The 19,355-nt window shown below is 54.3% G+C and overlaps 1 protein-coding gene and 2 long non-coding RNA genes across 6 annotated transcripts in view; 1 reads left to right on the forward strand and 2 right to left on the reverse strand.

Annotated features, from left to right (window-relative positions):
• Positions 1 to 19,355, forward strand: part of LOC105467527 (inositol-tetrakisphosphate 1-kinase) — a 181,514-nt gene that overhangs the window by 104,465 nt on the left and 57,694 nt on the right. The window contains exon 3 of one of the 3 annotated variants that reach the window (XM_011717174.3): positions 260 to 385. In XM_011717174.3, coding sequence (XP_011715476.1) covers positions 260 to 385 — 126 coding nt within the window. Of the gene's footprint in view, positions 1 to 259; positions 386 to 1,769; positions 1,848 to 5,222; positions 5,253 to 19,355 lie in introns of those variants that run through there. The other 2 variants (XM_071099689.1, XM_071099686.1) reach the window with 2 other exon arrangements.
• Positions 9,736 to 11,429, reverse strand: LOC139364203 (uncharacterized). The gene is made up of 3 exons (XR_011625603.1): positions 11,294 to 11,429; positions 10,501 to 10,560; positions 9,736 to 9,902 (listed from the first exon to the last, which is right to left on the reverse strand). It is a non-coding gene; the product is annotated as an uncharacterized lncRNA (long non-coding RNA).
• LOC105467529 (uncharacterized) lies at positions 12,119 to 19,229 on the reverse strand. Of its 2 annotated transcripts, none has more exons than XR_011625601.1 (5): positions 19,093 to 19,229; positions 17,980 to 18,074; positions 12,658 to 12,858; positions 12,304 to 12,390; positions 12,119 to 12,191 (listed from the first exon to the last, which is right to left on the reverse strand). It is a non-coding gene; the product is annotated as an uncharacterized lncRNA (long non-coding RNA). The 2 variants fall into 2 exon arrangements; XR_011625602.1 differs by having other exon boundaries at positions 12,128 to 12,191; positions 12,294 to 12,390.

Genomic DNA, 19,355 nt, shown 5'->3' on the forward strand with positions numbered 1-19,355 from the left:
ATGGGACTTGGGGAACAGAAGTACAAACGTGGGCCGTGCCCTTGAGGAGTTAGCAGGAGAGAAGAGTTGTGGGGTCTTGGAGGGTTTGTCCTGCTTGTCCTGTCTATATTTTCCATGTCAGCCCTCCTGCCCCATCTCCAGAGTGCTACAGGGAGGCTCGAGGGTCCTCTGGTGATGTGCCCTGGGGTGGACAAGAGGATGGGGGCAGTGGACTGAGGTACTGAAGTTGTTGCTTTTGTCTGTGTTCCCTGCCTCGCAGCTGAACCTGAGCCGGCCGATCGAGGAGCAGGGCCCCCTGGACGTCATCATCCACAAGCTGACCGACGTCATTCTTGAAGCTGACCAGAATGATAGCCAGTCCCTGGAGTTGGTGCACAGGTTCCAGGTGCGTGAGGACCATGCAGCCCTTGGCTCTGGCATTTTCAGGAGGAGGAGGGGAGGCCCTGGAATGGCCGTGTGCGTGTTTAGGGTGGTAGCGGTTCTCTGGAGGTATAGTCTGGAGAAATGGCTCTGCCACTGGCAAGACGTGGGCTCACGGGCAGGTGCTTTGTGCGGCCTCGGTGTCCTCGGGTGTAGCATGGGGACTGAACCAGGTCATGGTTGGGCCGTCTCCACCCCCTGGCTGTGTAGACACGGTTTACTGATGAGGCACCACTGAGTTCCAGTGTGGCCTCCACGCCCTCAGCACAGGCACGCACAGCTCTTTCCCCCGGCTCGGGTGGGCACAAGGGATGGAACCCTTTTGCTGCACATGATAAAGGGGACCCCCGAGGGCCTTTGAACTGAGTCCTGCCTTGGTGGAGAACCCTGCCTCTGCCCGTTACTTTGACCTGGGTACTCACCTTTGAGCACAGCCAGAGGTATCTTGCTGAGTCCCTTGGTCACTTCCCTGTCCCCACCCCACTTCCCCAGCAGCCTCGAAGGTCCTGCCCGCTGCCTTGGGGTTCTCATGCTGGCTACTGACTTGTTCTGTGTTCTTTCTGTTGTGGACAAGAACATGATTCTGTCCTCTGGAAAGCGGCTCAGAGGTCATGAAAAACAAAGTTGTATTGTCAGTGAAAATGCAGGCAAGATGGTAGCTGTTTTCGGGCCTGCCTAGTGGGATGGGGATGCCTGAGCTGGGGTTTCCAGCATGTGATAGGTGCAGATTTGGTGCCCTACTTTTCTTCATCAGGACAAAGGGCATCTCGCCCGCCTCCTGGTCATCCGCTGTCGCCGTCCTGCTGACACTATTTTCTCCCCGTGTGTTTGGGGTTGGCCACCTTGGCCCCTCTTGCTTCCCTGGGGCTCTCACCCTGTTCCTTGGCCAACTCCCTGCTGCACGTTCCTGCTTCCCACCAGGAAGTGGCCCCAGAGGCAGGTGCAGTCTGCTCCCGGCCTTCCCTGCTCAGGGGCAGGGCATGTCACACGTTATGCCCTCCAGAGCGTCTGCCCCGCCAGTGGCCCCAAGTCCATTCTACTTGCTGGACGCTGTCTCCTTCATCGGACTGGAGACTATGGGAAAAACATGGTTGGGCTCCTCTGTGACCTCATGGAGCCTCAGTTTCCTTATTTTTAAAATGGGTGCTAGGAATAAGAAAAGCTCAGACCGTGTTGGGAGGATTGTGCTGGGGCTCGATGGGAACAAGACAGAGGAGAAGTGTGCCCTGGTGATGCACTGCTTCCTGAGCCCCTGTCCCATGCCAGGGCTGGGCTGATCAACACTCACCCATGTGCTGCATTTGATCCCCACAGCCTTGGTGCAGACTCACCAGCCTTGTTGATAAGCAGGAAGCGGAGGCGTGGGAACATGTGCAGCTTGTCCACAGGGAGCCGGCAGAGCCGGGGGTCAGTCTTGACTTTTTCAGGTGAGCCACTGCTCATCCTGGGGGCTTGCTGTTCTGTTCCTCTCTGGCCCCAGCCTACACAACTCTCCTGGGGTGTGGTCCACAGCCAATCCAAGTCACACAGCGACTTTCCCCTGAGCCATTTGCTCCTGCCTCACCCCCGTCTCCTTCGGAAGGCCCCCGAGTCCCCAGTTCATGTTCCTATGGTGCCCTCAGGGGACATTTTCTGGAGGAGCACAGCCATGCCTGGGCTGCCGCACAGCCCTTTGGTGCAGGGATAGCGCATCTCTTGTTGAGTCCATCTGGGGGACAGTGGCCTTCCAGATACCTGATTACCGTTACCTCCGAAAGCACTGCAGAGCAGTTACCACATACCAGGCCCTGCTGGAAAGCGCTTCACGGCGGTTGACCCATTTGCTCCCGTGAGCTGTAAGGTTCGATGATTCCTGTCCTGTGGATGAAGAAGCAAGTGCAGGGCAACTAGAAAGTGGTCCAGGTAGGATTAGAGCCTGCGCTAGCTTGCTCTCCTCACGTGCTGTGTGGCCTCTCCAGAGACGGATGAAGTGGAGGACTTGGGAGTCAAACTGTCTTCAAGGCAGATCCTTGCTCCAAAACTTAGGAGCCAGTCGCCTCCCCCCAGCCTCAGTTCCTTCCTCCTCGGGTGGGCAGGTTGCTGGGAGGAGTAAACGCCTGTGGGTGTGAAGTTCCCGTTGTAGCTGAGTGCCACTTCATCTCACCCACACGGTTGCTCTTCCTAGAGAGAGGGCCACGGCTCCCGGCTAGCCTGGGCCCGGAGTTCTGGAACATCTGCTCCCAGGCTCTTATCCCTCTTGCCTGCTCCCCAGGCAGGTGATGTCCAAACAGTGAATGAGAGTTTGGACATCTGTGTGTGTGTGAGAGACAAACAGTGAATGAGAGTGCCCACTGTGTTCCTTTTCTGGGCAGAAAAGAATATTACAGGGAGAATGTGTGGAGGGCAGCATGGGGACTTGTGGCTTAAGGCTGTCAGGCAGCCACAGATATGTTTCTCAGGTAGGGTCTTGGCTGGGTCTTGGAGGATGGTTGCTGTGACCTCTCTATAACCTCCCAGCACCAGTATTTCTGGGATAAATTTTCATCGCCGTCTATGCTTCAGTAAGAAACTGGATATCTGATAAAGTGGGAAGTTTCCTCCTTTGTGAAGAGAACCATCCTTTGGGGAAAAGGGTGCGGGGCTGCACTTTCCAGAGGCCCCAGGAGAGAGGAGGCAGGCGGGGCCGGCACAGAGAAGGACCAAGAGACACTGGGATGGGGGCTGGGGAAGACGCTTCCTCCTGCCCCTGGTCACTGGGCTGTCAGCGTTGACCGTCCCCCTCCCTCTGCCATAAGATGCAAGTTCAGAGCCAGACCATGTGGACCCAGGGAGGCGGACACTTGACCTCAGTCATGCCCTTTGTTTTCAGGTTTTTGTTTCAAATTTTATTTTCCAGGCATTAACAAGGAGGCATGAGTGTGGTTTGAGGACTGGGAGGGATAGGGATGCTACAGGCAGAGGCAGGGGAAGCAGCACGCAGAGCTGGGGTCCTCCCATTTTGTTGTGAGCAGGAAAACAGAGGCAAGATGCTTTGCCCCAGCAGGGGCTCAGCTGGAAGGGCCTTCTCCACAGGCCATATTCAGGTCCAGGGAGGAAGGAGGAAGTGGTTTGGGGCTGTGTGGGTGGAGGAAAAGAAATTTCTGAGATGTTCCTCAGGGCCCCGGAGCACTGCACCAGGCTGCCTCTGTGAAAGCTCTGGTCCCCAGGGAGGGAAGAAATTCCCAGTCAGGAGGCCGTGCCTGCTTCTGGCTGCCCTGGTGAGCAGGTGGAGGGTGTGGGCCAGAGGCTTACTGCAGAACTTTAAAGCTGCTGGTCACCGAACCTTCACCACTGCCCCAGGGTTTTGGATTTTTTTTGTTTGTGTTTGTTTGTTTTTTGTGTGTTTTTGATTGGCTTCTAAATGGCTTGGCTCGGAGACTCGGTTGGGATGATTCAGTTGTTTTTCTGTTCCAAGGTTCACGTGGAGCCAGCAGCCTGGTGCCTCCGAGGCTCTGCCTGAGGTTTGGTTCTCGGTGTGCAGACCCAGGCAGGGGCCCCCAGGGCCTGGCCACATGGGCAAGTGGGGCTGGCATGCCAAGAGGATCCCTGCCCTGGGCCTGGGGACACTAGGGGCCTCCTGGCCTGGTGAGTGGCTTCCCCAGGGGAGCAACACGAGCCTTCTCCTCGCCGTGGCGCCCAGAGCCATCTGCCAGGTGTGGACGCAGGGTGGGAGGAAAGGGGCCCGCCCTCCTTTTCTGCTGCCCCTTCTAGCCCCAGAATTGCCTCTGAAGGGCTGCAGTGATTGTGATCCATGGGTCATGTGGGGCTGCCTCGGGGGACCTTCCTGGGGTTCTGCCTGAATAAGCTTAGAACTAACAAGGAGGTTTCAGTCTCAACTGCTGCCTCTTCCCTGTCTTTATCAGAAGGACGGGAATTGTCCCCCAGATGTTCCCTGAACTCCCGGTCTGCACACAGACTGCAAGGAGAGGGTCCTCTGCGGTAGCCCGGGAGCTCCTGGCCAAGAGGGGAGGCCGGCGGGCAGACCCAGAACTGACTTCAGTGCACCTAAAGTGATGAGTTAGGAAAAACATGGGTCTGATCATAGCACAGCTTGGCTTAAAACATCCCATGCTTTCTTATTGCTGTGACACTGAAGGCCATGATTGCCAGCTTGACCCATGGGGCCTCAGTGATCTGCCCCACCCATTCCTTCCCTGGCCTCCTCAGCAACTGCTAGGGCTCTGATGCGTGTCCACCTGGGCGTCTTTCCACAAGCTGTTCCGTCAGCTCAGTGCCCCTTCCCGAGAAACATCCTCCCTCGTGAGCTGACTAATGACACATCTCTTGTCCCAGGCCCTGCCAGCTTAGCACTGTTTCTTGATGCCCTTCGGAAGTTTGTAATTCTTTATCAGTGGCTATTGTCTGTCCTTTCACTGGGGCAGGGATTGTGTCTGCTCCCAGCAGCTGGTGTTCCCACTGCCGCCTGCAGTGCCTAAGTGTTTAGGTGGAGGCGCATGCCCTGTGCTGGTCATGTGCTGGGACGGCCTTTCATGGAGTGCCCTGATGGGCTTGTGGAGGGAGGACGTGGCTCTGCTGGGCTGCTGGGAGCAGGGAGGGAGGAGGCCAGGAGGGTTCATGAGGCAGATGGCACTGCCTGATGGGCATGTGTGGCGATGTCTCCAGGTGTCAGCGAGGTTGGAGAGGGAGCAGCAACGCCAGAGCTCCAAAGCTTTTTCATGCCAGGCTGTGCAGCTTGGAATCTATCCTGCAGGGAGAGTGGGGCGGGGATGGTGGTGATGCGATCGGATATAATTGGCAAGAGAGAGGCCCTGCTTTGAAGGGGAGATTGCCAGTGCAAGATGAACTCTGAGCAGGTGAGGACACTGTTTACTCCTTGGAACCTGGGTGCTTCCAAGATGAAGAAGGAGCTCATGGCCCCAGGCTCAGTGTTGTGCCCATCTCAGCCCCAGGTGCCCTTGCATGTGGTCCTGAGCGTCCCCTCCCTCTGCTGCCGTGATAGGCCAGCCTCTGAGCAGCTCGAGCCTTGTCCAGCCTACACAGGACAAAATTGCACTCACCTCCTGGCTCCTCTCAGTGTGTAACGATCTAAAGTGGATCTGGGAAGGAAGCTCCTGACCCGAAGGATGCAGGAAGAGAATGCACACTTGGCCACACTGGTTCTTTCTGTGTTTTGCCTGGAAGGAAACCATGTTTAGCCTTCAATAGTGCCTCCCTGATCCCACCACCCTCCTGAGGGGACAGGAAGCAAGTGGGACTGGGGGCTGGTGGGAGGGGGTGACGTTTGAGGTCCTCCCTGCTAGTCCGCCAGGCGAGGCCAGGTTTCACTGCAGGGATAGACAGCTCCCCTCACCCAGCACAGGCTGAGCTTATCTTGTGCCACATGGTCCCGGAGGGTTAGGCACAGCTTTGCAGTCTGAAATGACAGCCGTCACAGCAGGGGGTGAGAAGGCAGTGAGGCTTATGCTGACTCTCAGTGTCTACCTTGTGGTGACACGGACTCATCCATCTCCCTGGACCTCCCTACAGGCAAGGGAACTCAATACTGCACAGTTCCCTTTTCTTCTTAAAAACGACTAAAATACCTTGTTAGGGTTATTGTTAGCATTAAACTAATTAATACCTGCGATGCCCGTAGTGCTGGCATGGTGTGAGTGCTGCACGTGTGTGTAATGGTCGGCCACGCTTAGTGTGAGTGCCTGGGGTGTGATGACGCGTGCAAGCCACTCAGTACAGGCCTGGCGCCTAGTGAACCATCAGTCACCGTGGCTTATGTCAATATTATTATTACAGTGACAGTAGGACTACTCTGTCAGCCTTATCTGTGGCCGCAGCTGACTTGAGAGTTCTCAGTCCTAATTGGAGTCAGTGAGGCAGTGATTATGAAAGTGTCCCCAGACGGGAGATGCATTCTGTGCTAGGGCAGCGGAAATGCCTAAAAGGCAGGGCCAGGTGGGGGTCAGAGGGACTCGAGTGCTGTTCCTGGCCCCACCCTTCACCTGCTGGCCCACCTGGGCCTCCCCTTGCCTACTGCATAGGGAAGGTGCAGAATGGCACAGAAGACCTTCAAAGCTGTTGCGTCTGCCTCCAAAGGACTACCCAAGGCCTCGGCTCACATTTACCCCAAATATGATTTCACAGCTGCATTGAATCAGACCCTGTCGGTCCCTGATGTTTATTGAGCAGTCGCCAGCACAGGGATGGAGAGGAAGTAGAAGAAACAAAGGTTTTTGTTGTTCTAGGTCTTCGAATCCGACTTGGAAGATAACATCTAAGCCTATCAGAGGATAAATAACACTGTAGAATCTAAGTGGTTTGTGTCGGCTTTGCCTTTGTGCCTGCTGACCGGTGGGGTCAGAGTAAGAACCGTGTGCCCCTGGAAGGGGTTTGTGTTGTCACCAGGGAGCCGTGGGAGGGCTCCCTATTTGCCAAGCATGTACCATGTGGCCCTTTCTGCCATGGGCCGTTCTTATCTCTTATGTCTTTGGTCCTCATCTCAGTCCTTGAGATAATGGAATTATTTCCCCATTTTTCAGCGGGAGACAACTGCAGCCCAGGGAAGTTAAGTCACTTGCCCAGGGTCAGGTAGAAAGTGGCAAGGCCAGGACCATAGCTTGGAGGGGGTTTGGTGACACCTGATGGCTCTGTGGGTGGTGTGAGGGTTGGTGATTTCAGGGCCACCTTGGCAGGAGGTCATCGTCTGGGATTGCCTCTGACACAGCTGGTGCCGTGTGACAATGAGACTGCTGGCCAGCAAATGCCACGGGAGGCAGAGTTGGACGCATCTGGTGGCCCTGGTCCCAGAGAAACAGATCACGTCCTGTTCTGGGGTGGCTGTGAGGTCAGCCTCTCGATAACTGCTGCCCTGGGTCATAGGCGACTCCTCCCGCGGTGTCTAGCCACACAATCTGTCCATTGTGCACCAACACCAGGCCAGGAATCGCCCTTTCTGCTTTGGGGAGGGCGGGGCCGTTCTGTGCCGTTAGCCTGTTGCAGTTGCTTCCCCTTGTGGAAAGCAAGCCTGGTCCCCAGGAAGACATGTGGCCCTCTTACAACCAGGAGCAGAGCTGGACTTTGTGTGGCTCGGTTGGGACAGGGGCAGGAGAGGGCACCCCAAAGCCTGAGCTCTGAGCCAGCATGTGGGCTGCCGCCCCTCTGCTTGTGTGTGGACAGTCAGGGTTTTTCAGCTCAGGGTCTGGGGGCTTGTTGAGTTTTAGAAATATTAATGTTTATCAATAATACATTTTCCCCAAAGTTTTAGAAAGAACTTTTATGCACACTATTTCTGGATTTCTTAACCTCAACATGATCGACAACTTGGGCTGGATAATTCTGTGCTGCTAGGGGCTATCCCAGGCAATACAGGGTGCTTAGTGGCCTTCCTGGCTGCTCATTAGCAGATGCAAGCAGCACTCCCCACCAAAAATCTCTCCAGATGTTCCCTGGTGGAGGGAGCCCACGCCACCCGTAGTTAAGCGGCGCCGCGTTTTGTAAGAGATGGGTCCGGCAGCTCTGAGAGCTCATGCCGGCCAGTCAAGTCGTTCCTGATTTTTGTGTGGACCCTGAGGCCCTATTGGGTACAGTTTCTGGGTTTTAGTGTTTAGAATCGCACACCAAGACGACTAGCATCTTGTGGCTTCTCTTCTTCAGTAATATGAATACCTGCGGCAGAAAGGACACCCTGTTTTCTGTTTCCTCCTGGTTTGTGTGGGTGGCATGACTTCCCATCGTGTTTCTGTGCTGCCTGTACAGGCTGTGTGCCCGGGATTAAGCCCACTGTGGCTGCCTTTGTTTTCATGTAATAAATCCCATTGCCACCTCACCAGCCAAGAGTACAACCGACCGGGTAAACCATGCGCTGGGCCTCTGCTGACCTTGGCCTTCTGGGATGGACAGAGTGAGGCATGAGGATATCCTTTGAGCCCCTCCCTGTAGGTCCCTGCCCCAGGCCTCCCACGCCTCCTGGCAGCCAGCCCTTGGTCTGGCCCTGGCCCTTACCCATTTGTCTCTCCACTGATCTGTGAGATCATTTATCAATAACAATGATGTTCATTCAGCAAGTCTTAGTTGAGAACTTACTGTCTGCCAGAGTTCCTAAAAGACATTACAGATGCAACAATCAATAAGACCTGGTGGACACAGCCCCTGCCCTGCTGGAGCTGTATCCGAGTGTGAGTGCATTGGATCATGACAACAAAACCTAGGTAAATAGAGGACAAGGTAACACAGCCCCAGTGATGGCGATTACTAGGAAAAAACACACCGAGGCCTGGTAGAACAGAGAGGTGCTTGTTACTGATCCTCTGAGGAATTGACATTGAGCTGAGGCCTAAAGGGCAGGACAGTCAGGAGGGGAGCAGGCAAGGGGGCAGCACCTGGCCAGGCCCTGCAGTGAGATAGGATGGAGCCGCAAGGACCCACAGTAGCCAGGCGCAGCTGGAGCACGGTGGCAAGGGCTGTCTGCAGTGGGCTGGGAGCTGGCAGGAGCCAGACTGAGTCTGGGCCTGGTGGCCCCCTGGGAGCGCTGGGTAGCTCTTTGAGGACTCGAAATATCATGCCAGCTCCCCTCTTTGATGGCCCCAAGTTGAGCCACAGACAATGTGACATTTTCTAGTCCCCAAGCTCTCTGAGGAGGAAGGAGCCCCGCCCATTGCAGTAGTCAGAGGTCAAGGAGGAGCTCCCGGGGAGTCGGCCCACTTCTGCGCATGCCCACAGCCACTGAAGAGGATGGTTGACATGTGGAACCGAAGCCAGTGTCATCCGCAGGGTAGATGTCGTAGACAGGTCACCCCTGGCAGCAGGAGCTGTCTCTCTTCTTGTGCACCTAGAGCCTGCACCAGAAACTAGAAGACTGGGGTGGCTGGATGCAGAGGTGAGGAGCCCAGGGGTCCTCTGGCCTCAGTGACCCAGTTGGCCTAGGTCAGCAGCACCGCCGCAAACTGTGCCCTGATTCTGGATGACTGTTCTCTCCCTGCAGACACTAGTTTGTAAGCCCTGCTGGCTGTGAGTCATGTTTGCAAACCCAGCAATGCATCACATGGACAAGGCATGGGAGTCCACGGGCTGCCAGGAGGCATTGGCTTGTTCTGGGAACTGAAAGTCAGACTCAGCCAGGCGACTGTGGGCCAGGTTGAGGTGGGTGGGGCTCCAGCAGGCATGTCACCTTTGGCCTTGATGTAGGGAAGCTGCTCTCCTGTGTGTTACTGTACACAGGGGAGGGGCCGCTGCCCAGGCCCACCTGAGCGGGTGTGTGGGAATGCGTGTAGGGTTCAGACAGGCGCTTAGGGGGTGTTGGGCTGCTGCTGAGGTTGGTGGAACCCAGCTCCGTGTGACCTTGGGCAGGCAGCCCCTTTCTTGTCCTCCTCTTGTTCAGCTGGTAGCTGTGACAGCGGGCTAGGTGACCGACCCCTTCTAGCTCCATCTGTGTGGAAATCCCAGCTGTCCCTTCATCCTGTGGGATCCTTCCCTTCCCTGGTCGCCTAGAGGACCTGACTAGTGCGATGGTGCTGTGACAGAGAGCATGTAACATTTGTCAGGGAAATAGCTCTGGCTGGGCACCTTGCCTGCCTCCCGCTGACAGAAGGTGGAGAAAGCTCATAAAAGTTTGGTGTGAAATCTGGGGAGAGAGGGGAGGTATTGTTTTCAGTGGCGGGCCTGGAAAAAGGGGGCGTTTGCTGTCTCCAAATAATAGTGTTCTGTTTCCTTCCAGCCCTCTCCTCTGTAGCGGTCAGGGTTATGTTTTGGCCTGATAATCATTGTTTTGCATGGGTCTTTCTGCTGGCTCTTGAACAACGTTTCTCCCCTAGAGAGCCTGCGGTTTCTCCCAGCCATGGCTCACACCACGTGCCAGGCGGCTAAGTGAGGTGCATGACACTGTAATGCCTCAGTAGCCCCGTGGGAGGATGACCTGAAGTGACCATTGTGGGTGGCACCCACCTTCAGGATGGGAGTGCCTGTGACCTGCAGGCCACAGGAGACACAGTGGGGTCTGCATGCAGAATCACATTCAGGGTGCCCCGTTTGGGTGCTCAGGCCCCTGCCCTGCTCCACCCCACACAGCCCCTTTTAATGTCTTCCCCCAGTCTGGAATGGAGAATCACGTACCGTTCATTGACCCTGGAGCCTGGAGCCTGGTTGCTTTGAATCCCTTATTCGATATTCATTCTGTTCACCAGGGAGGGGATGGGTTGTTGGTGTCTGCTTCAGGGAAGCTTCCCCAGCCCTTCCCAGGGCTCTAGCGTTTCCCCCACCCCTTGTTGGGCTTGGGACACTGAGTTTGACCAGCTTGCACATGGACTGTGAGTCTGATGGATCCTAAGTGTGGCTTGCCCTGTGCACCACTGCTGGGCTCTCAGCAGTCCTGAACGAGCTGGCACGTGCATTTGGAACAAGTTTGTGAACAGAGTCCCTCTGCTGCCCAGCCAGCCACTTCCCGTCTTGGGGGGCAGCCATCGGTTCCAGTGGCCTGGAGCCTTTCCAGGGGGTTCTGTGGGACTGAACACAGACAGTCTTCCTCACTACACAGCCCCTGTGCAGTGGGCTATACGGTATGCCCTGGAAGTGATCTCATCTTAGTCTTTTGCAGGCAGCCTCATTCTAACGGCTGCATGTTAAACGGCCTTCCTCTCCTTTACCAAGCCAGCTCTCTACTGGTGTATACCTAGGGCATTTCTGATCATGTTTTAGAAACATGCTGTAGTGAATAGCCTTGTACATGTATTTTTGGGTACACAGGTGAGAAATTCTGTAGGATAAACACCTAGGAATCGGGATGCTGAGTTTGTGCATTCTGAGTTTTGGCTGTTGTCCAGTGTCTCTGCAGAAGCCAGTTACACTGCCACCAACTAAGGACTGGTCCCTTTTCCACCACCTTAGGAAGCGTCTCTAATCAGTTTACCTTGGCATGGAGTCACAGAGTGTTGGAGGGTGCCAGGATCCTGGCAGTCTCCTCCTCTTGCCTGTTGGTTTTGCCGCGGGGAGCTCCAGGCCTTGGGAAGGGTGGTGTCATGCTGCCTCACTTGGCTTGGCCAGACCCTGAGTCTGGGCCATCTTGCCTCTGTCTGGTGCTGTGTTCTCACGCTCACTTTTCTCTTCTGCACTCCATGTCTGACCACCCCAGCCTGAGCTCAGGGATTTAAATATTGGCTCGCAGGAGCTAATAGGCCTAAAGGCAGATTGCATCAGAGTTTTCCTTTTGCCAGCTCTACCAAATCACAGAAATCACTGTATAAAAGATGAAGGCAGCCCATCAGTTCTCCCTGAACAGCGAGGTCCAGCACACATACCCCTAAGGCCAGCACTACATCTGACACACCAACAAGACCGCATCCATCCCCAGCTCCATCCTGTGGCCTTGCAGGCTGCTGGACTGGTCACTCCATAACCCATAGCTGTCCTTGTCACTTCCCAGCTCAGGACCCTGTTGCTTTAGGGTCAGGTCCAAACTCACCAGCTGGTCAGTTTCCTCAGCTGACCCATCTCCTGCTCTCTACCTTGTCCTCACTTTTCATGTTGAGACTGCCGTCTGCCCCAGTCCTGCCAGGCCTCCAGCAGGCCTGCGAATGTGCTGTGCTCCCCCACCCCAGACCTCTGCTTTTGCTGTCCCCTCTGCTTGGAGTGCCCTTTCTGCCCCGGCCCATGCCGGTGGCCCTTTGTGGTTTATATCACCAGCCTCAGCAGGCTCCTCCCCAGCCCCCAGCCCTGTGCCCCCCACACCCACACTTCCCTGCTCCTTTTTTGCTGGTCAGTCCCACGCCTCTCCTTTGCTCAGCCACATGACCGCCACTTAGTAGCCTCTGGGAGGGTGGGGAGAATGCGATTGCTCGATAGTGAATAGGTGACATCCGTCACCACACACGCGCACACACACACATGCACTCTCAAGCTCTCACACGCACTGATTCTCACACATGTGTTTCTCAGAGGCTGCCACTCTTTCTGCTCTTGTACTGTCTGGGAGGCCTCAGGCTGAGTGCTCAGACGTGGGAGATTTCTCTGGAATACAAATGAGGGTTGCTTAAGACCCAAGTGTCTGCTGATGGGAGAGCTCAGCTCTCCCAAGGGGCCGTTTCAGAAAAGTTAGGGAAGAAGGAGTGAGGAAATGCCCTCACACACTAGGACTGAATCCAGGAGAAACAGAGACCGCAGGGAACCGCAGCCTCAGAGGACAGCTTTGCTTGGGCTGGTGGTTGGTGCCTGTCGCCAACGCGCAGCTGTCCACTGCCCATCAGGGTGTGCCTCCTGCTGGCCTCCCTTCCTCACCTGTGGTGGGCATGGATCTCGCTGGCTTGCAGGCGACTGGGGTGCGTGCAGTGACTGTGCCGTGGGTGTGCTCTGAGGACAGCGTTCCCTGGCTCCTCTGTTTGAATGTCTCCGGGCCTGGGGGGCATCTGGCTCCATTCAGGGAGCTAACAGCTCTGTTTTTGGTTTGTTCCTCACATCACAGAATCAAATAATTTAGAACTTAAGAGGCAGAAAGGATGTTATAATTGAGTTATTCTAGCCCATGCATCTTACAGATGGGAAACTGAGATACAGATAACTTAAGTGACTTTCAGAAACACACATAAAGTGAATGGCAGTTCTCGGACTTGTAACCCAAGTTTCTTGACTCTGCATTTGTTTCAACTGGCACAGTGCCCTAGGACCCATGTGTTGGGGTTAAGTTAGCCAGGTGCAGCTGGGCTGTGAAAAAGATTATCTGACAGTGACGGGCAGGCAGAAGCCTTGGCTGACTGTCAGGGACTGTTACATAGGTTGCACACTGCACAATCCAGTGGTAGGCTTTGTGAATGGCACCTTGGGTAACTAGGCTTGATGGTCCTGTCGCAGCGCACAGTGGATGCTGCTGCAACCTTCTTTTGGCTCTTGAGAGCCCACCTCCAAGGTTTACCTGCATGCATCTCCAACTCCGACCCCCTGCCAGCCTGGCCGCCTGGCACATTCTGTTGCACCCAGGCCTAGTGTGGATTTCCCGGGACTGTCTGTGGCATGTGGTTTTCTGTAAGCTGTAATCAACAGGCAGGTGTTCTGGGAGGTGCCAGGAAGGCTTTGCCTGGAGGATGTTTGGCTGGCCTTGGTTGATGACAAGTTAATCAGCAGGGGTTAGTTTCACGGTTGCAGTGGTCTGCCAAGAGAATTCATTACTTGTCCTTCCCAGAAAGCATTGCTTAGCCTGCCTGCCCCTGCCCCCGCCCCTATCCGCATGTGACCTGACCTCCCATGGAGAGGCTTTGCTTTCTGCGGAACCACACTTTCTGCCTTCAAAAGTACAACTGCTCTTGACACTGTTGTATCTGTTAGTCCTCCCCCTGCAGGGGCCACTCCTTCATTCAGCAGCTGCCCTGGGAGCCCTCCTGTACATAAGTGCAGTGCTGGCCCTGACACGCTTTTCCCTCTGTGCCACACGGACCCTCCTCACAGAGGTCCTGTGGACTGTGGCCTTCAGTTATGTCACGTATTTACTGTCCTAAGGGGTGTGTGTCTTCCATTTGCTTACATCCGTCTTGCTTCAGGGCTGGGAAGAGATGCAGAGCTCTGGTCCAGCTGTGGCTTTGAGAGAACAGCAACCAGTGAGGACCGTGGGTTGGGAGGAACAGTGGAGATGGAGCTGCAATCTCAGCTCTGCCACGCTCCCTTGCGACCCTGGCCTCACTGCCACTTCCTTTTCCCTTTCTGAAAAGATGGAGGGTGGACGAAGGGTCCATCTGGGTTTTGCTAGTTCTGACCTTCTGTGCCTTTCCGTCTGGGAAAGGAAATTGCAAACTAGACCTACTATTTTTTCTTGGATGCTCTACCTCGTGCTGACCCCAGATGGAGCACGCCCGGCCTCCCTGGACTGTCAGGCTGGCGGCCTCGCCTTGGGTAGCGAACATGAGAAAGGCTTCCCTTTCTCCTGAAATACTGCTGAGCAACCCTGGCCCTAGTTAGAGTTGAGATGCTTTTCATTTCACCAGGCCTTCCATGCCTTGGGTCTTTGACTGGAGGGCTGTGGAGCCAGAGACCCTGGGTTCGGACCCCGTCTTGGCCACTGCTGGCAGGGAGAGCCCTGGCCACCCACTAGGTGCTCTGAGCCCTACTTTGTTTTCTTTTTTCTTTTTCTTTTATTTTGAGACAGGGTCTCACTGTAATACCCAGGCTGAGTGCAATGACGTGATTACAGCTCACTGGAGCCCCGAACTTCCCGACTCAAATGATTCTCCCACCTCAGCCTCCTGAGTAGGTGCACACCACCACACCTGGCTAATGTTTAATTTTTTGTAGATACAGGGTCTCGCTATATTGCCCAGGCTGGTCCTGAACTCTCAGACTCAAGCAGTCCACTTGCCTTGGCCTCACAGAGTACTGGAATTATAGTCGTGAGCCACTGCACCTGGCCGGGCCTAGTTTCTTTGATTGTCAAATGGAGCTGCTAACGGGATCTACATAGGGTTGTTTTGAGGGGAAATGTGTCCATTCCTGCAAGGTGTATAGGTCTGTGACCTGTGCTTGGTGAGCATGTTTATGACTCACCCTGGAATCTTGGCAGGACCCCCGTCAAGATGCCAAGGCTTCAGGAACCAGAGACTTCCAGGGTTTCACTTGGCGCTGGGTACGGAGGAGCTGGTGGAAAGGCCAGGCCTTGTGGCCCTCAGCTGGGCCTGGCCGTGCTCTCAGGAGGAGTCAGGGGAGTGAGATTGTGCTAAGTGAGCCCAGGATCACTTCCTTTCCCATGAAAGCCCCTAGGAGTACTTTTAACAGCCATAAGGAAGTAATTTCAGTTCTTCTGTCAAGGGGGGAATCACTGGTGTTAATGGGGTGGCCGAGTGTTAACTGAACACACAGGCCCTGATGCAGTGGATCCTCGGGTTGGCCGGGAAGTTTCCTCTGGGCATGACATGCTGCATTTGCCTTGGTGCCGACCCATAGCTCCCTCTGGAGCCAGATGGTGGTCAGGATTCGAGAATCCTGTTGGGTTCAGTACGGGAGGCTGTTGTCATCCCCAGCGATGCTGCTGTGGCCATGGGGGAGGTGACGGAATTGTGCCCCCTCTAATGCTTGGTCTGTTCCACGTGGAAAGCTGGAGTCCCAAGAAGCAAACTCCAGGCAGGCCCACGCTGGCGTTCAGGCCTGTGCTTGCTGTTGTTTTGTTTGTTTGTTTGTTTCCTGAGACAGATTCTTGCTCTGTCACCCAGGCTGGAGTGCAGTGGCACAATCTCAGCTCATGCAACCTCTGCCTCCCAGGTTCAAGCGATTCTCCAGCCTTAGCCTCCTGAGTAGCTGGGATTACAGGCACCCACCACCATGCCCGGCTAATTTTTGTATTTCTAGTAGAGATGGGGTTTTACCGTGTTGGCCAGGCTGGTCTTGAACTGGCTGGTTTTGAACTCCCGACCTTGTGATACGGCATGAGCCACCGTGCCCAGCCTTCTATTATTATTATTATTATTATTAGATGGAGTCTCATTTTATCGCTCAGGCTGGAGTGGAGTGGTGCGATCTTGGCTCACTGCAACCTCCCGTGTTCAAGTGATTCTCCTACCTCAGCCTCCTCAGTAGCTGGGATTACAGGCGTGCACCACCATGCGCGGCAATTTTTGTATTTTTGTAGGGGGTTTTCCTATGTTGGCCAGGCTGGTTTCAAACTCCTGACCTCGGGTGATCCACCTGCCTCAGCCTCCCAAAGTGCTGGGATTACAGGCGCGAGCCACCGCGAGCCACTGTGATATGTTGAGTTCACTAGTGCTCAGCTTTCAGGTGTTCCCTAGCCTTTCTGGGGATTCACAGCGGTTCAGTCACAGAGCCCGTGTTTCTGTAGGTGACCAGGTGCACTGCAGTGGTCTGGGGTTTGACACGGAAACGGCTGATTTTGAATCCTGGCAAAGCCCCCTAGCTGGTTGTGTTTGACCTTGAGCCAGTCAACACTGCCTCTCAGAGACTTGGTTTCTTTATTTATAAAATGGGAATAAAAACAGAGGCATTTGCTCTGTAAACCATGGCGCTGCTCTGAGAATCAAATGCAATATTTTGTGTAACTGCCTGTGTTGAACCAGAAAAGTGCCACACTTGTATACTGTGGTGGATCGTTACGATCATGATTTAAAACATCCATGCCTGAGGAGCCAAACCTTGGGGTCTTTTGTATTTTCATTTCAAAGTATACACCCAAGAGAAGTGAAAACGTATGTTCACACAAAAATTTATACACGTACGTTCACAGCGGCGTTGTTCCTAACAGCCAAAAAGTGGAAACAACCCAAATTCCATCCAGTGATGAACTGACAAACAAAAGACGCTACACCCACGCCGTGAAGTAGACCGAAGCACTGCCGCACACAAGCATGCATTTTAAAACACCGTGTGAGCAAAAGGAGCCAGTCACGAAGGACCACATGTCTCATGGCTTCGCCTAAAGGAAATGTCCAGAATAGGCAGATCTACCCAGATAGAAAGTAGACGTGTGGTTGCCAGAGGCTGGGACTTGGGGCTGAGAGTGAAAGGGAATGGGATTTCCTTCTGACAGGATGAAAACGTTCTAAAATTGAGCTGATCGTTTGCACAACCCTGTTGATATTCCAAAAACCCTTGCTTTGGGGTAAATTGCATAGTGTGTGAATGATATCTCAATCAGGCTGTTTTTAATAAAAATCCTATGAGGTAGGAAGAAGTACGATCTCCATTTACAGGTGAGGCCCAGGCTCACAATGAGGAAGGCCCAGTTAACCGGGCCTGGCGGCCTCCAGCTCCCTGGCATGCAGCCCCTTCATGCCATCAACCCTTACTCTACAGAGAAGGGAGCTGAGGCCCAGCAAGGAGGAGGGGTTTCCAGGCTCTGTGTGGGGCCTTTTCTTCCCTTCCAGCCTCCCTGCCCACTGGAGGAGAGATTTCCTAAGCAACGTGTGGAGCAGGACCTTCCCAGCCCTGCCATGGAGGTTACCCTGTGCCCGCTCGGCGCTCAGGCCATGCAGCCCAGTGGGCAGAATTTCAGCCCCTGGGTCCTGAGTGAAGGAAGGAGCAAGCTGTTAGGATGGGCAGGGCAGAGCCCGGGACTTTGTCTCTGACCAAAACCTCTCAGAGTCTCAGGGTCCTGAGAAAAATGGGGAGAAGCCCTGCCACCCTCACTGTGCTGTGGGGGACCCCCAAATATGGGAAGGTGCTACAAGACCTGTCAGGACTTGCTTTGCGTGTGGCTGTCCCTGCTGGCTTAGGGGGTCAGTCCGGCCCCTGGGCCTCTGGCAGGCGGGCCACGCACAGCCTCTCCTCAGAGCACAGGCCTAGGGCAGATGGGGGCCGGAACTCACAGAGGTTTCCAGTTTCCATGATGTCCACTTCATCTGTTTCTTTTTCTGTCTTGCACTTTTGGGGTCACATTTAAGAAACTGTTGTTTAATCCAAGGTCATGAAGATTTATGACTGTGTTTTCTTCTAAAAGTTTTATAGTTTGGGCCTTTACCCAATAGGGTTTTTATATTGAAAGAAGCAGTGCCTTTGAAAACCCTTTTGTCCAGCAGTGTGCATATAGCAAGTCCCAGGTAAGTGGCCACTGCCTTTATTTTTAAATGATTACTGATTATGATCATTTTTATTTATTATTATTATCCTTACTATACTTAATCTCTCATTGTGTTTCCCATCTGGGTAGCTGGCTCTTGTTTCTTCTTGAAAGATAGTGTTGGTGTTTGAATCCATTTCTGGCACACCTAGGGGTGCAGGGTAGAAGGGGAAGATCTGGTTACCTGCCTCCCATTTCCCCCCAGACTTTGTGTTATGGGAAATTAAAAATATTTGAGAAGAGAGAATGCCGCAACGTGCTCCCAGGTACCACCTCCCAGCCTCATGCGTCAGCAGCTGCAGCCACTCTCATTTCATCCGTCCCTCACCTACTTCTGTCCCTGCCCCCAACCCAGATTGTTTTGAAACACATCCCAGATTCCTATTTAATCTGTAAGTCCTTTTCGAGTTGCATCTCTGAAAAATGAATGCCCTGGAAGGTCACTGCCTGGAGCCTTGGCTGCCAGCAGGGTTGGAGGTGGGAGGTTGCGTTGCACCCTGGCATCAACAGGAGGGTGGGCATGGGCCAGAACCACAGCCCCCTTCCATGGGCATGGCTGGCTTCCCTGGGGTCAGCTGCACAGGGCAAGGCAGGGTGAGCCGAGACCTTGTGTCGGGTTTGGCCCTAGGAGCCCAGGTGTTGCAGGGTAATGAGAATCCTTTCATTTTTGTGTCTACAAACTCCTTTTGCATCCGTGATCTCCATGATGCCCACAGCAGCTACCTCGGGTAGGCTTTATTCAGAGTGGACCTTGCCCAGGACGAGTCAGCATCAGAGGCAGAATCTGAACTCAGGACTCTGACAGCATTTTCCATTAGAAGGAGCAAATCCCTGTGTCTCACCCACTGCTCATTTCCTGCCTGTGAGGATGGAGGAGGAAAGAGTATATCTCTGGCGTTCATCTCATTCTGCTCAGATTCTCAGTGACAGCTTAGCAAAGGGCCGGTTGTCCCTGTTGGCATCATTCCATGGGCTTGGGGCCTCTAAAAAGCCTGAGGGAGCGTGTGCTGTGGGCGGGCACCATGATGCTCTGCCCCAGGTGTGTTCCAGCCCTCATCCTGGCGGGGGCTGAATGTCTGCCTAGAGCCAGGCTGCCCTTGTTGGCTCCAGGATCGCGCTCTTGGTGTCCTTTAGCCAGCAGGCCCTGCGAGGGAACATGTGCTTACCATTTGGCGTGGAGACGGCTGTGCCTTTCTTCCTCCGAGTGGTGATAAAGTGGTACAGGGTGCTCACCCGCCCAGCAGATTGGTAATTCTAAGAGACCTGTGAAAAATGCACGAGGCCTTCAGTATAATAGATAAGCTGGAAAGCTTGGCACGAAGTCCACTTGTGGATAGCGAGGCGACTGGGAAAACTCTTTGTCCTCTCTGTCCCCATCCTAGAAGAGATCGTGTTTAGGAGGAATTCTTCTGTTAATGCCGATGCTTTC

Source organism: Macaca nemestrina, chromosome 7 (genome assembly GCF_043159975.1).
Source record: "Macaca nemestrina isolate mMacNem1 chromosome 7, mMacNem.hap1, whole genome shotgun sequence".
Lineage (NCBI taxonomy): Eukaryota > Metazoa > Chordata > Mammalia > Primates > Cercopithecidae > Macaca > Macaca nemestrina.